The following is a 15535-nucleotide window of genomic DNA, read 5'->3' on the forward strand; positions in this document are numbered from 1 at the left end:
AGTGGGACCCAATTCCTCCCTGCTTGTTGGGAGGAATTGGATTGTTGGATTTAGGAGCTCAAACCACCTAAATGTCTCCCAGCTGTGGCTGTGACTGCAGCTCAATGCCTACTGACTATTTGGAGCCAGAAAAATACATCTCTATAAACTAAGCAGGTATGATAAGTGCCGGAAGAGACGACGATGCTTCACATTTCCCACAGAAATACTACAAATTGGGCGGCCGTGGTGCAGCGGTAGGGCGGTCGACCCATGATCATAAGGTTGCAGGTTCAATTCCCACCTTGCACGCCCATGAGTCAAAGTGTCCTTGGGCAAGACACCGAACCCCACCTTGCCTCTGGTGGTAGGCGGGCGCCTGTGTTTGGCAGCGGAGCAGCCACCAGTGTGTCTGGGTGAATGGGTCTGTGACTGTAAAAGCACTTTGTCCTTGTAGGTAGAAAAGCACTATACAAGTATACACCATTTACCAAATGTGTAGTTTAAAGCATCATGATTCAATCTATTCTCCTCACTTAGACAAAGTGTGGACACATCATACTGGTTAAAAGCAGAACAGGGTCTGCTACCCTGATGATAAACTAAGCATTTTTTTATGTGTCGATAAAACAAAGAAAGCAAAAAAATCCTATCCCTCTCTAAAGTCTTGGGAGTTTATTGCATCTCAGCATCATAGACATTTTTTAGGTTGGAAATAGCAACAATGGCTATCTGCTCTTTTTGTCACCTTTTATGGTTTCTTAGCAAATTTAAGGAATCAGAAAATCAGATGCTTAGAAGTAAAAGTGTAAAACATTTATATTTAACAACTCGTAATAAAAAATTTCAAGGCTTTTTAGTTCCAAGAGCAGCAAAGTTATCATCACTGTTTGGCTCTGTTTGCTCGTCTCTGAATTTTGAAAGTCAAATGAGGCGTTGGAACAATAGAGCCTGTCTGCATTAACTTCCTGCTGCTCGTGCAAGTCTTTTTTTTTTTTTAAAGCGTGATGCTACGTTGAAAGAAAAAAGGGAACCTGGCTTTTTCTCAGGAAGTTTAGATGCCGTAGCAGGTTGGAGTATTAACTTTGAGCGGACACGCCGGATAACATTTTCTTTATTATGCCAACAAAATGACTCTATTGAAAGCTGTTTTCATCATCCACTTGAGCTATCTTTGTCAAGGTAAACATCTCATTTAATGCACAATTACAAAATCTGATCAAATATACGCTTCATGTATTTCTATTGTCATTTAAACAGTTTTACCTGTGCCTCTTTAAAACATTATTCTAATTGCTCTAATGCAAATAATGGTGATGTGATTGTTTATTTGTGCATAATTTGGGGATTAATCTATTTGGAAAAAACTTGAAGAAGAAAAAAACTAAATGAAATGACTTAGAATTAACAATAAATGTCTTTTTTTTTTTGTACAATATATTTTTGTCATATTTGACCTTTATATATAGTTTCACATGCAAAAGCATTTTATTAAGCTCTTTAAGGGACAGAAGGACATAATGACAGACATCTCACGAGCCTTTGACCAATTAAAATTTATCTGCTGGTCTATTTTAAATTTTACTCAACTTGTGACACAGATGTACCCCAGTGTAAGTGCTGGGGCCTCATGATCCGACCGTTAAAGTTCAAACCTTTTTATTTTACTTCAATAATTCAAAGTTCATTCAGTCAAATAAAGCCATGAGGTGACAAATAAAATAAATGTAGAGCGGTTTAGCAGTTGGTAAGGACTACCTGCAGAATCCCTCATCTAAAGAAAAAAATCACTACTTTTTCTTTTGGGTTTGTATTTAAATTAAGTGTGTAAATCACACATAATAATTTTAATTGCCCCCTCTCAAATACACACTTTTCCCAAAACTTGAAGGAGTCTGAGCAGTCATTTTGACTCTTTTCATCACAGGATGTGGGGGGAGTAACCCTGTTTTCGAAATGCTTGTCAGTAGATTTTGCAGGTGCAAATCAAACTCAAAAACCAAAAAAGCGAGCAAAAAAAAAAACACACTACCCCACCACCCACCACCAGCATGCAAGAATGCAGCAAAACATCTTGCTTGCAGAGCAAAACTTCTCATCTCTGACACAAAACTCAACTTTAGTCTCAACAGCATGCAGCCTTTATGCACACAAGGTTTGAGCAAAAACAAAAAAACACACTAATTTGGGTATTTTGCTTGAGAGTGAGAGATGAAAATACAGGTTGAAACTTGAATCTAAAAAAACATTTCTATTATAAATAAAAAATTGTTAAGCTAAGGTTGTGGAACATATTTGATAATGGGAAAATTTTTTGTTTGTGGCGCAAACTTTTTTGTGATAATGCAATAACCTGAAGTCCCACTTTGATCATCTTTTGATGTATTTTCAAAGCGTTCCATGTATTATTTTAATTATGATTAGGCTGTTTTAAGCCAAAAAAACCCCCGTCATTTTCTAGGACATACTTTATACAGAGTGCCAGTACTTCATTAGACCATTGGCCTTGGAGCAAGCCTTTCCATATTTCCCATCATCCCATTTTTTTTTTTTTTTTTCACACATTCTACTGCTAGCTTACAGCTCCTCACAACCCCAACCTAACATTAGCGGTGGAACAAAAATGGCAAAGATGGATGTATTTGTCTGAAAGTGGATGCATTGCAATGGAGCAGAGCATGGAGCTTGTAACCTGCTGACCGTAGCACCTATATCTCTACATGCTTTTCCAGCACCATTTTTTTCATCTGCTCCTGATTCATAATGATTAAAGAAATACTTATAAAATGCTTGGTGGTGCAGTGTTTAGTGCTCTCACCTCATAGCATGAAGGCCCCCAGTGGGGACCCAATGGAGGGACTTTGCAACCCATGCATGCATGGGTTTTCTCCAGCGACTCCAGCTTCCTCCCACTGTCCAAAGAAATGTTTTAGAACTTGGTTACTGTCCCTAGGTGTGAATGTGAGTCTGCATGGGTGTGTGATTGTGGCCCTACTACAGACTGTGGACCTGTCCAGCCTTTGTCCATCCCACGTTCTTTTGGGTTCAACCAATTGATTTGAGTAAAAAATAGTAACTGACAACCTTAGACATAAAAGTCTATGAATTTTATGAGATTCCTAGTTTTTTAAATGTGTATTTCTGTTCTAAAGGCGACCCGTATGTTGATCAAATTGGTGCCAAATGCAGCTGGACTCTGAAGATGGGTGAAAACAGGAGCTTGGAAACAGTGGGGCTCAACTCAGACTTTGCAGAAACACTGATCAAAGAGATTTGCCAGGATCTGGACTGTGGTGGTGTTTACCATGTGGACAAAACCACCTCACTTCACAATATCACCTGCCTTCAACAATGTACTTACAAAAACCTGCATCTCCACAACTGCTCAGAGACGACTGGAAGCAATTGCTCTGTAATCAACAAAGTGATATGTGGTAAGAATTTCATAGTTACACTTTTATTTTACAACAAGAAAGCATTCTGCTGTTGAATCTGCTACTGAATGACTGCGTTGATTTTTAGAAGTACTTTGTGACTTTTCTATATCAATATTGATGGTTCTGTTAAGACTATTTTCAGGCCTCAATGATAAAAAATTACAGCAGGAAAGCCATTTTTTTTGCCTGTTTTTGCACTTAAATGTTTGAGGTGACAGAATCAGAACCCATTGCTGAACTGAAGACCCCCCCCCCCCCATCATTAAGTATTTTCAGGCTAATGATGTTTGTTTTTAAATTTCACCACAGCTGCTCTATAAATTATGTTTTAAAATAAATGCCTGTGTGGTTACATAATTAGGTTAGAAAACAAAGTTTGAACAATTGTCTTGCGTATCAAACAGTTTCACAGCTGAAATGGCAGCAGACTTCTAACAAGATGAAAGGAAAACTTTGTAGTTCTCAATATTTAGGATTTACAGTTTTGTTCCTATCAGCGTAAAGTCAGATATTTTTTTCTAGCCTTTTCTGAAACAGTTCTGTCACATCAGATCAGACACATTCATCTGCCTCAGATGAAATGTAAATCAAAATGATCAAATCAAACTCATGTGTTAGTTTTATTGCTCTCTTCATTTTATTATGACCATAGAATAAGAGAAACCGCTGCGTTCTGTAAACTCTTTGTTGACCAAAAATAAAAAAAATGAGAACATACAGGAGTTCTTCTTTCAGTATTACTTGGATCAGGGGCCGGCAATCTGAGGCTCCAGAGCCACATGTGGCTTTTTAACCCCTCCATTCTGGCTTTCTGGTTAAAGAAAAATGAATGTTTTTAATTTTAAAAAGTAAGTCATTGTAAGATGAATCAAATAAAACTAAACGATCAGATAAGTCAAACTTCATTTAACTCATTAACAAACAGTTGAAGCACAGTATGGATACCTCCACAAGGCCAAGGCATTAGTAATGCTCCTTTAAGCAGTTTGGCTTCGTAGTTGTACTAAAAATTTTTGACAGATTCTTTTGCACCGTGTTCCGCAGAAATCAATTAAAGGTCAGTAAGAATTCATACTTCAGGACGATTTTGGATTTTTGAAAAAAGTAAGGATTTTAAGTGCGACTCCAAAATTACAGTAGGGGTGAATTAATTTGTTCAGATTTATTTTTTTAGTTTTAGTTTGTTAGATTAATAAAGTTATGGTTGAGATGCTTCAAAAACAGTAAAATAAGCTTTTTCTTTTTTTTTTTAAATCTCTTGTGACATTACAATACCCACTTCAACATTTGCTGCATTAAGATGATCCTAGGTGCTAAATAGTGTTCTTTAATTTGAAAGAAAGTAAAATGAACCAAGGTAAAAAGTTATAAACTATTTCCTATTTTGAAAAAAGGGTTTTTTTCTCTATATGTTTAATTTATGCCAAAAAAAGCAACAGTTCATTTAGATTTATTATAATAGTAACAATGACATAAATAAAAATCAGTGTATTATTTTTCTAAAGGCTGATAAAAGACTTTGTGGCTCTTATGGTGTGGTCGGTGAGAATTCGACCTGAAGGCTTTTTAAGTGTTAAAGGTTGCAGATCCCCGATTTAGATAAAGATCCAGATTCCTTTTATCAACTAGCAGTCATAATAACTTATATGTTTTTAAAAATATGAAGTCTAAATGTGACATTAAGAAAATGACAGATTTCAGAATCTGATTTCATGTTGTGTGACTTTAAATGCACATCACAGAATTATAAAACAGTCTCTTTAATTAAAGCTGTTTCCGAACTTTTCGATAATCTTTGATTTTAAATGTAGTCACATCTTGTAGCAACTTTAAGGCTTCACCAGATGCTGGAGATGCAAAATTACATGAAATGCTCCTTGGCCAACAAAGATCTTCGGTTTATTAGTGAGCATAAAGTAACAAAAAAAAAACCCAATATTTCAGGGTTTCCAACATATTTTCAGGTAAACTTGTTGAATAAAGCGATCAACAAAAAATATTAGTACTTGCCCACCCCTACATACAACATAGAAGCCTTAACAAAAAAAAAATCTTGCAGGTGAACTAAATCAAATTCTCCCTCTGATCTTGTGACATTGCCCAAACAATGGCGACTACGCATGTATTTATGAATTTTATTAAATTCTTCACATCTTTAGAATCTGTACATACTGTATTACTTTATTAGATGTTCTGCCCCGTTCACATTATACATAGTTCCGCTTTTCAAATTTCTTTGCACTTGCTGTCATCCATGCCTTACAACACTAATCTTCTTAACTTTAGTAGTTTATTACTCAAAATATGTTAAGATGACCAAAAAAACTCTGAGTCTTCAAACAAGCAGAACTTGTTATTTTGCAAAAGGGGGAAAGTAAAAAAAGGAACATTAAATATGAGAAGAGATCACTTTCATTATATCATGTATTTGCTTCTTTAGTTCACGTGACTGACCTGAGACCGAATAATCTGTAGTGCCAAAGTGTAAAATAAAAATCAGACTTACACTTACAGCACATGATAATAGCAGAAATAAACAGGATTGCTACTTGTATTAGTGTGTTCCTGATATGTATGAGGTTGTGTCTTCTTGCTGCATGGAATGCAATTGAAAAAAATGTGATAATTGTGAGCATTCCGCTGAAGGAAAACATCTGATATTTAAACTATTAAGGAACATCCATAAAAGTTATTTGAGAAAAAATTAGAAATGTTCTGTTCCAAGTTTTGGCAGATATTTTCACTTTTTCTTGCAATGTAAACGTAGCAGAAAAGTTGGTGGTTGTTGAAACTAAAATACACATCAAGTGTGGAATTCTTTTGCACTTTTTACTGTCAATTTTTTCAACTTTATTTGTTATCATGTAAATGTGAAATTTTCTATCAATTCCTATTTTTCTTAATGTCATAATGGTATGTTGGTGCTCTAAGACTTGCAGGTGTGCGAGTTGTCAGGTTGTCAAGTAAAAAAAAAAGAAAAGTAAAGGTATTCTTTTATAATAAACTAAAAGAATAGATAGTCAAATTAGCAAGATCATTTAATCTGGAAAACTGAAACTTAAACTGCCCACAAAACACTGAGAGTCGCCCAGAAACGGAAAGCAGATGGAAAGTTTACAAACTAAAAACTGGGATGGATGCTGGAGAACACAAAGCCTAAGAAAATCTCAGATCCTTTTCTGGCTTTAGCTCTAAAACTCTTTTGATTTGTTTTGCAGGAAGTAAAACCGACTAAAATACATGAAAGCAAACTGCTTCTATTTTTGAAGCAAGTGTCATAATAATTTGGATGTGAAAATCTCCAGCACTAGTGATCTTAGGTCTGGGGACATCTAAAGACCAAGCATCCTTTCAGTGTTATTACATTTTGCGTCACTGACACACAGGATTATGAATTAAAATCCCATGTGTCAAACTCCAAGGCAACAAGCTTTCCAACTAACTTGACATTGTACTGTGCAGCGATTGGCAAAACACACCTGATCCAGGTAATCAGCTGGGCAGGGCTAACGCAACAGAATAAAAGCCATTGAGGCCTGCAGTGACACCTAGGATCATTTCTTTTGATAGCCTCACCACTTGTTCGTTACTGAGCTCATGGTGGGCTACAGTGTTAAACTTGAGAAGAAGATAGGTTTACCGCCCTTGTGCATTTTAAATACAGTTGTTAAAATCAGAACAACCACAGACACCAGAATCACATGGAAACTAAAGATGAAAATTCAAACTGAGGTTTAGTGGAACCAGAATTTACAAGAGAGTGGATAAAAATGTGACAGTGGTCTGAGAATGAACAGCTTTAAGCAAAGTGACAGTAAAACCCTACAACCCTCATAGAAAAGCAGGAAGAAAACAATAAAAAGAGACATTACAAAGACAAAAACTTCTCAATGGTCTTTTAATTATGATAATGCGTTTATTTTTAGCCAAAATCCTGTGTCTTTTTCTAGGACATGGTTTCTGCAGAGCGGCAGGGTTTGATTAAATAATCACCTCTGAGTTTTGGGCGGGACTCTTGGCACGGAATAAGCCCACTCCAAACAAAGACCTTCATGGATCTATTCGTCTTCAAGTGGATGCATCAGAATTGAGCGGAGAGGGGACCTTGTGGTCCACTTAATTTTTCATCTTTTCCTGATTCACAGTGATTTGAATAAAAAAAATTCTATAAAATACAATTTTCAGATGAATTTTCTATAAATATGTCCTCAATCATCAAAAAATTGCACAAGTTCATGTTAAAAACATAAAAAGAAAAACAATTTTCATCAGATTTTTTAAAACTTTATGTAGATTAGGGAACATTGGATTTGGGGTCATGTTCATTGTTTGTTTCTAACAGTGATCGTTTCCAGCCATTAAAAACACAGAGGTTCTGATTTCAGGTCACCAGCCTGTGCGTCTGGCTGGAGGCTCCGACCGCTGCGCCGGACGGGTGGAGGTGTGGCAAAATGATATGTGGGGCACGGTGTGTGACGACCAGTGGGACCTGAGGGATGCCGATGTAGTGTGCGCCCAGCATGGCTGCGGCTACGCGCTCAATGTTACGGGTCAGGGTGGGCAGTTTGCTCCCGGCAGAGGACCCATCCACCTGGACGAGCTGAACTGTACTGGCAGAGAGGAGAACCTGTGGGCTTGTCCATCTGCTGGAAATGAGAATGACTGCGGTCATAAAGAAGATGCTGGAGTCACATGCTCAGGCAAGTCTCCCATTCAAAACCTTTGTGGGGCTTTAAGTCTTGAAGTCATGAATTGGGAAAAACTGTCCAAAAATAGTTTATTGTTACTATAGAATAAAATGCAAATTTGGGATGCTTTTGTGTTTCTGTAAAAGAGTTTTTCCGCATTAAAGCAGATTAAAAATTGATAAATTTGTTCAAAAAGATTGTACTATATTTCCATGGATCACATCAAAGATTAGTAAAAGATCCTCTTTGGGGTGGAGAAGATGGCATGTTGAAGAATGTGGTCCATCAAATCTGTGATGCTTGTTAATATTCCAACTCATTTGACTCCTTTAATTTGGTTCATAGGGAAAACATCAAACACAGAAGACTACATTTTGAGAAAACACAAACCTGTAACAATGCATGCATTTGTGATAATCTTATTCGGTCCAAAAAATCTGAGATTGTTTTCCAGATTTAGAGCGTTTCTTGCATACTTTGTCCATGTGACAGCTACAGTTGTGAAAAACTTCAATTAAGCAGATATGCTTGTGTGTCCAACACAACGCCACGTTCATTTACCCATAAACTTAAAGAGAACTGTTTTTGTACAAAAGTGAAGGTTATTTTCTGTCCACAGGCAATCTGTGAGGATTTAAGATTTATAAAAATGTGCTTAATTTATTAAGACCCTACCACTTGATATGCTTTTTTTAAATTCCTAGTCACAGGGTCCCAGTTAAGCAGGATTAACTACTGTGGTAATTTAACTGAAAACGTGATGTCCACGCATGTGGACGCCATTTCTTAAGAGGTTAAGTAAACACAAGAAGTCACTTAACATTTTATGGAAAATAGAACATGTTTATATTTCTCTAATACTTTCACATCCTCTTATTTCTATTCTGTGTCCGTGCAGAGATGAGGGCCATCAGACTAACGGGGGGTCTGGACCGCTGCGCCGGTAAGGTGGAGATCCACCGTAATGGCAGCTGGGGGAGTCTGTGTGACAACGCCTGGAATATTCACCTGGCCACCATGGTGTGCTCCATGCTGCAGTGCGGTGGTGGAGCAAAGCCAGAGAAATTTTCACGAATTGCTTCTTTCACCCACAACAACGCCACACCAAAATACTTCTATGTCTGCCCGCAAACTGCCACAAGTCTGTGGCAGTGCCAGGAAATCTACACCAATCCTTTTCTGTGCATGGGCTCACAACCTTCAGGTGTCATCTGTAATGGTGAGTGTCTCTGAAGAGGTTTTAACGAGCATGACCAAAAAGTGAAATGCATGAAAAGAATAAGAAAAAAGACATTGCCTTTGCATAAATGTTTAGTTTTACTGTCAGACATATTGGAGATAAACATAGAGATATACACGTGGTACAGCAAGAAACCTGAGGAAATGTAGATGCAAGGAGATCAAGGAGACAAACTAGAAGGGAGATCAACAGTTTTAATACAACAAAAACAAAACTAAACAGCAAAGAAGACTAAATATCCACAGTATGACCCCAAAACCAGGCTTAATGGAAAAACCTGCAAAACAGGCGGACATTAAGGGACCTGGAGAAAGCTTCTTTTATTATTGATTCAGTTAACTACAGTGCAGGCAGCTGCTACAGCTCCATAGAAAACCACCGCTTTCAAGACTTCACTTGAATTCTTTAGATTCCTCTAATTTAGTCTAAGTGAGGTACTAGCGTGAATAAAGGAGAAATTCAGCGAACAAACAAAACCATGAAAGTAAGACAGAAGCAGAAACAAGTGACCTTTCACAGTCACCTTTCAATCCTGCTTCTTTTTAGTCCATCACGGTTGCTTTTCCACTACCGTAAATCCGTAACCTTTTATAAATTTGATGTTGGCTTAAAATGACTAATTCATACAACATTGACATGAATAAGTCAACTGGCTCCTCACAGTGAATCAAATAAATAATAAAAATAATGTTTCTTCTTGTCAATCTTTGATAAACATTCACATTTTCTGCTATCAGTTTAAGATTGTCAGTAATTTTATTTGTTCCTGTAAGCATCCATTTATTTCTGTAATTTATTGACATCAACAAGTCCTTGTTTTGTTTTATGTCATTTTTTAATTTTATTTTTACAAGAGATCTATTTACAGAGTGTATTTAACATCAGCAATGCCTACGGACATACAATTTGTGCTCATTAAATCAAGAAAAAATATTGGCATTCTGAGGAACTTTTAGCTGCACATAAATTACACGAATCGCAGTGAAAAAAACAATCACATGAAATCAACAGTACCAGGAGAAGTTCAAGAGCTCTTTATACAGATTATTACAGCATCTGATTATGCCATCTTGTTGTTCAGGTTCCCTCGGTCTTCCTGTGTCCATCACTTTCTCCGAAAATGAGGTGACCAGCAGAACAACAACAGGTAACTTTGTGCAACATTGAGAAGATTTCAGTTTATGAAAAGTTTCTTTACATGAAATACATGAAATGATCTAAATCTTGAAAGAATGACAACTCTTCCATATTTTCTTCCTTTATCAGAAACTACTTTCGTCACCACAGCTGGAAGCTATGAATCACAGTCTATAGAGCTTCTCAGCACCATCTCTCTGTCCGTTTTGCTCTTTGTGTTTCTCATCGTAAATACTGTCCTCTGCTGCCTCTACAAACGAAGACATGGTGAGTTCTCTCTCCTCTGAGGAGCTCAAACCTCATAGAGAGGAAGCGAGTGCCTGCTTTCTGTTCTATAATGGTTTTAATATTTACGTTGGAACAATGTGCCACTTTATTATTATTGTTTCACGTATTTATTCTTAAAAAGCTAATGATCTCAGTTTTTCTGTTGACATTTTTATTCGTTTTGCCCACACAGTAAATATTTTTTTCTAATTTTAGTTTCAATAATTGATTTTAAAGGTTAAATACTGAGCCTGTTATACTGTAAGGATAGTTGATGCATTACATTGGTCAGTTCAATGTTTATACAACAAAATAGAGCAAATCTATCCAGCCTAAAACTTGACCATGAGTTTCTTTTAATTGTTAAAATGATTGTCACTGTACAATCAATTCAGTGAGTGATTATGATAACTAAGATGCTCCAACAGTCTGCTGAGAATGCAAAGTGTCCATTTCTACTATTATCTTGCTTTTCCAGAAAGTTTCTGTGCTCTGAATTGTTAAGAAATTCATCGTGCAAACATGTGCAAAATATTTAGAAGGATCAGTTGTGAAATAATAGCAGAGAAGGGCGTGTGAATATACATTTAACTTTTGAATTATTTAATTATATTTGTAACTGTAATATGTAAATTACTAGTTTGATTTGTTGGTAAATAACAACACCACAGTCACTGATAACATGATAAATCGACATTCAGTTTATTTATGAAGCACTATTTTATAATCAGCCTAAGACATTGTAGAAATGTTATAAATCCTTTTAAGGCTATAATTTATAAAACGGTTCAGACAAAAAGCTATAAATTGAAGTCAGGTCTTAAAAACTTACATTTTTTAAATTATCAGTTAGATTCTCGCATAAAATGTTAAAAAATTAAAATATTCACATTGAATTAAATAGTCTGATGGATTTGCATTCATAGAAAGAAAACCTGCATGTGAATTGAATTTAACTGGACTACTTGAGAGACTTCTCTTCGTATGTTTCATGTGTGTGCAGCTTTCCTCCTGAAGGAGATTCGCTCCAACCCTCGATCTCCCACTGAACATCCTCAAAACAGGCACAAAGAGGCCGTGAGCCTCGTTAAAGTCACAAACAACCCTCAGCAAATGGATGGTAGGTGGCAGAAAGTCTTTTGACGGTTTCCTGCTTTAAATGCCAATTATTTCTGCTTTTTCCCTTAGCATAACAAGCACTGTTTGCACACTCACATTTGTGATATATTTCCACAAAAAGGTTCTGGCCATGATGTTATTTTATTTCATTTATTTTCCTTTTTTTTGTGTTTCTGTTTTGTTAAGACCCCTCCAGCCCCAGGTACATTGGGACCCAGTTTAGTAGTGTTTACAGCCCATCAGTAGAAACAGACTATGAGAACTATGACCCAGGCATTGACCCATCTGTCAGTTTGTCGACTTTCCGCAGTGAGCCACATTCTATTATATTTCCTCTTTGCTCCCTGTGTTAACTGCATTTTGTGGTTGGAGCTGCTCTCTTTTCTGTGCTTGCAGCTTTGTGCACATTAAAGCAGTTTGCAAATAATGTTTGCAGGAAGTTTAGTGACTGAATTGTTGCATTGTGTTGTTTTTTCTACATGCAGACTCTCAGTGCTACAGAGGAGCATTGAAGCCTTCTGGCTTTTGCAAACTGCAAGAAGAGGGTGAGTCGCACAGATGGAGAGATAGTTGAAGATGTGAAGATAAATCTTGAAATGTCGTTCAAAAGTATAAATTATTTCCATTAGTAGCAAAACAAAATAGGTCCTTGTTTACTTTATTTGTCCACATTTTGTTGTTTCTAAAAACATGTTGAGACCCATTACAAAGTCTACAAAAATTTACCAACAATATTTATATTTTAAGGAATAATCCAACTGAGACAGAATTGCCTTATATTTTAAACTAAAGTAATACATTTCAAGATGATTGATGAGGCAAACCCTCTTACATAAACAGAAAAGTAGCAATTAAGTATTAAATAATTAAATAAACAAAGTAAAGTATAAGGTATAAAACTGTCCATCTTAATTTTCACAAATTTCACACATTTTTCATGAAAGAAAAAAAAGTAGATATTTCTTCTCGATTCTTGTTGTTCACTACACCACCATGTGGAAGAAAAGGGAATTACAACCAAACCACATAAGCTTTTAACAAAAAACAAAACAAATAAATAAAAAAACAGGAAAAACAGGTGATTTAACTATTTAAACCTTATATAAAACTTTTTGTCTATAAAAATTATTTTATATTAATTTAGAAATGATTAACTAGATAACTAATTTTCAAACTGCCAATTATGGAGAAAATGTCGTTTATCTTGCAGACATACTGGAGCCACTTTATGTAAATATTATAAGATCTTATGTTTTCGTCCCACAATTCTGGTTTAGCTTTTTTTAAATCAAATGTTTGAGCATTTTTTTTGTCATTCCCTTTTTTCTCTCTCTTTTTATTCATTTCACTTTCTTTTCATTCAGACAAAGGACCACTCAATGGAAACCCAACAGCTTCTCAATACGCCCGAATGTCTAAGATGTCAGAGGATTCGTTTGATTGCTCCAGCACTTCTTCAGGCGAATGCTACGAAAACATAGGCAATATTCACCCTGGTCAGTACATTTTATTCACTCTTTCTGCTGTATGTTTGATACATTTTTTAATGAAAGCTTATTGTTTCGAAATAAGAGCAAGCATTTAGGAAAGCAGACATTTTCAATGTGTTTTTATCTTGGGAAAATGCAATCTTGAAACTTGGAGTTTCACTGCAAAGAGGTTTTGATGCATGAGAAAGTCTGTCTACCTCTCTGGAAATGATTTTAAAGCTCTTCAAGACTGAATGCAGATGTGCTCTCTCCAATTAAACAGATGCTGGTAACTCAAAGTTATACTCAATTCCCCCCCTTCCACCCAAGCAAGCCCAATTCCTGCAGAATTTAGGTGAACCAAACAGGATAACAGTTCATATCCATGAAATAAGGACTTGTATGACTAGTTGGTGCTTTTTCTCTAATCTTCAGATGATGACGACTATTCCCCTGTGAGCCCGGACTAAAACCTGAAAATGATGACCCTCAACACTCAAGAGCAAACCGAGGAGGCAGCTCCTCTTCACAGAAACTGCAGTGCGATCAAACTCCTGAAAACTTGGAACGCTTCAGTTTACCTAACTTTTTTGTGTTAAGATTAAACTTGAGCCAGGCAAAAACAAACTAATGTGCTGAATGTAATTTGAACTACTGCATTTTATGGTTTGCAGCAATAGAAAGCTGCAACAGTGAAAAGAAAAGATCCTGTGAGGTCCAAACTCCTGAAAATGTTTCTTCCACTATATTTTGTTATAATATTATTACTGTTCACGAAAACAGTTGTAGAGAATCTGAGAATTTGAGTGTTTAAATGTGACGGGATTATGAGCATCTTTTGCGCTTCAGTTCAAAAGGAACCAGATTACTTTTGTGTGTAACAAATAAGATGGCTTGTCATGCCATCACATTCTTCTGCTCTAAAAATATAACCTGCATTGACTCACCCAAGCACTTGCTGGTTCTTGTTTTTATATTTCATAGAAGCATCCACGCTTTCGATTCTCTGGTTTTTGGCTTTTTTTTTCATCTTTTCTTCAGTCGCTCTGCAGGACAGCTATCTGTTTTAGGAATATCTTGGTACAACTCTCCTCACGCATGGATTTCCGTCTTCTCGTCAGGAGCAGAACCAGATTGTTGTGCAGATTAGAAGTGATAAACACTGTTTGATGAGCTATGAGAGCCTTGAAACATTCAGATATTTACATTTCTTCTCTGTCCAGACATGAAGTTCTTCAATAAAAGACGGAATTAGTTAAGCTAATTAATTGTAGATTATGCCATGTTTATGTTTAGCCTTTTCGTGTTGTCCTCATGTGTGTCCTTCAAATCCTGTAGGCACGTTCCACATCTTGTAAATGCTTCTTATTGGGAAATGTACAACTGTCCTACTGAAAAAAACTTCACAGCAATGCATTTTAAATCTGATTAGCCTATTTATAATGCATATTGGCTCATGTAAACATCGACAGCACTGAAATTTCAGAAGAAACTGTTTTAGTGCCAAAAATCAAAGTGTTATGTATTATAAAGACTTTAAGCTCTATTGCCTGATTTAGAACTACTTTGAGTTCTAGAGTTCAACCATCCACTTTAAATTTCTGCATTTGCTTCCTATAAAAATATTTAAAATAAATTAAGTAGCTAATACTTTGGTAAATGTATAACTAAAATGTATGTGTGACAGTGTTTTTATAACAGTTTTTACATATATGGTTAGAAATTATAAGAAATTTGTTTGAGAATTAAGTGTTACCATGTGTTTCAATGTGTATTGTAGATGTGTATTTACCACATCTTTTCCTGTGAATTTACAGAAAGTCAAACTATTGAATTTAGAGAAAAGAAACTGTAATTTTAAATTTAATTAAAAATGTGTTTACTTCTTAAACATTGCTGTTATATTTGTGGTTTACTGTCGTTTTTTTTCCCGTCTCAAGGTGAGAAGGCTGTCAGGGTTAGTGGTTGGTGGAAGACAAATATTCTAGTAATGCTGAAAAACAATAATGAATGAATTAAAAAAACGTACAACCAAGAGTGATGCATAAAAATAAAAAAACACAAAAAGATCTAGACTCAAAGATACTAAAGGTACACAGACCAAACAGAAACAATTGCAGTTGACAATTGAAACCCAGTGTGACTGCACCAGATGTGATGTGAACACAGAGTCATGATAGGCGCAGACAGCCTTGTGAC

At 36.1% G+C, this 15535-nt stretch overlaps 1 protein-coding gene across 6 annotated transcripts; it reads left to right on the plus strand.

Moving 5' to 3' along the window:
* The first annotated feature begins 992 nt into the window (after positions 1-992).
* LOC105355155 (T-cell differentiation antigen CD6) lies at positions 993-15238 on the plus strand. 6 transcript variants are annotated; one of them, XM_023960085.1, is made up of 12 exons: positions 995-1161; positions 3132-3413; positions 7802-8116; positions 9003-9323; positions 10426-10491; positions 10611-10748; positions 11752-11868; positions 12054-12176; positions 12353-12412; positions 13232-13363; positions 13620-13691; positions 13772-15238. In XM_023960085.1, the coding sequence occupies exons 1-12, from the start codon at positions 1110-1112 to the stop codon at positions 13804-13806; spliced, it is 1713 nt and encodes a 570-aa protein (XP_023815853.1). In that variant the 5' UTR covers positions 995-1109; the 3' UTR covers positions 13807-15238. The 6 variants fall into 6 exon arrangements, with proteins under 6 accessions (XP_023815855.1, XP_023815853.1, XP_023815854.1 ...); XM_023960086.1 differs by having other exon boundaries at positions 13238-13363; XM_023960087.1 differs by lacking the exon at positions 13620-13691 and having other exon boundaries at positions 993-1161.
* The last annotated feature ends 297 nt before the right edge of the window (positions 15239-15535 follow it).

This window comes from Oryzias latipes, chromosome 11 (genome assembly GCF_002234675.1).
Source record: "Oryzias latipes chromosome 11, ASM223467v1".
Taxonomy (NCBI): Eukaryota; Metazoa; Chordata; class Actinopteri; order Beloniformes; family Adrianichthyidae; genus Oryzias; species Oryzias latipes.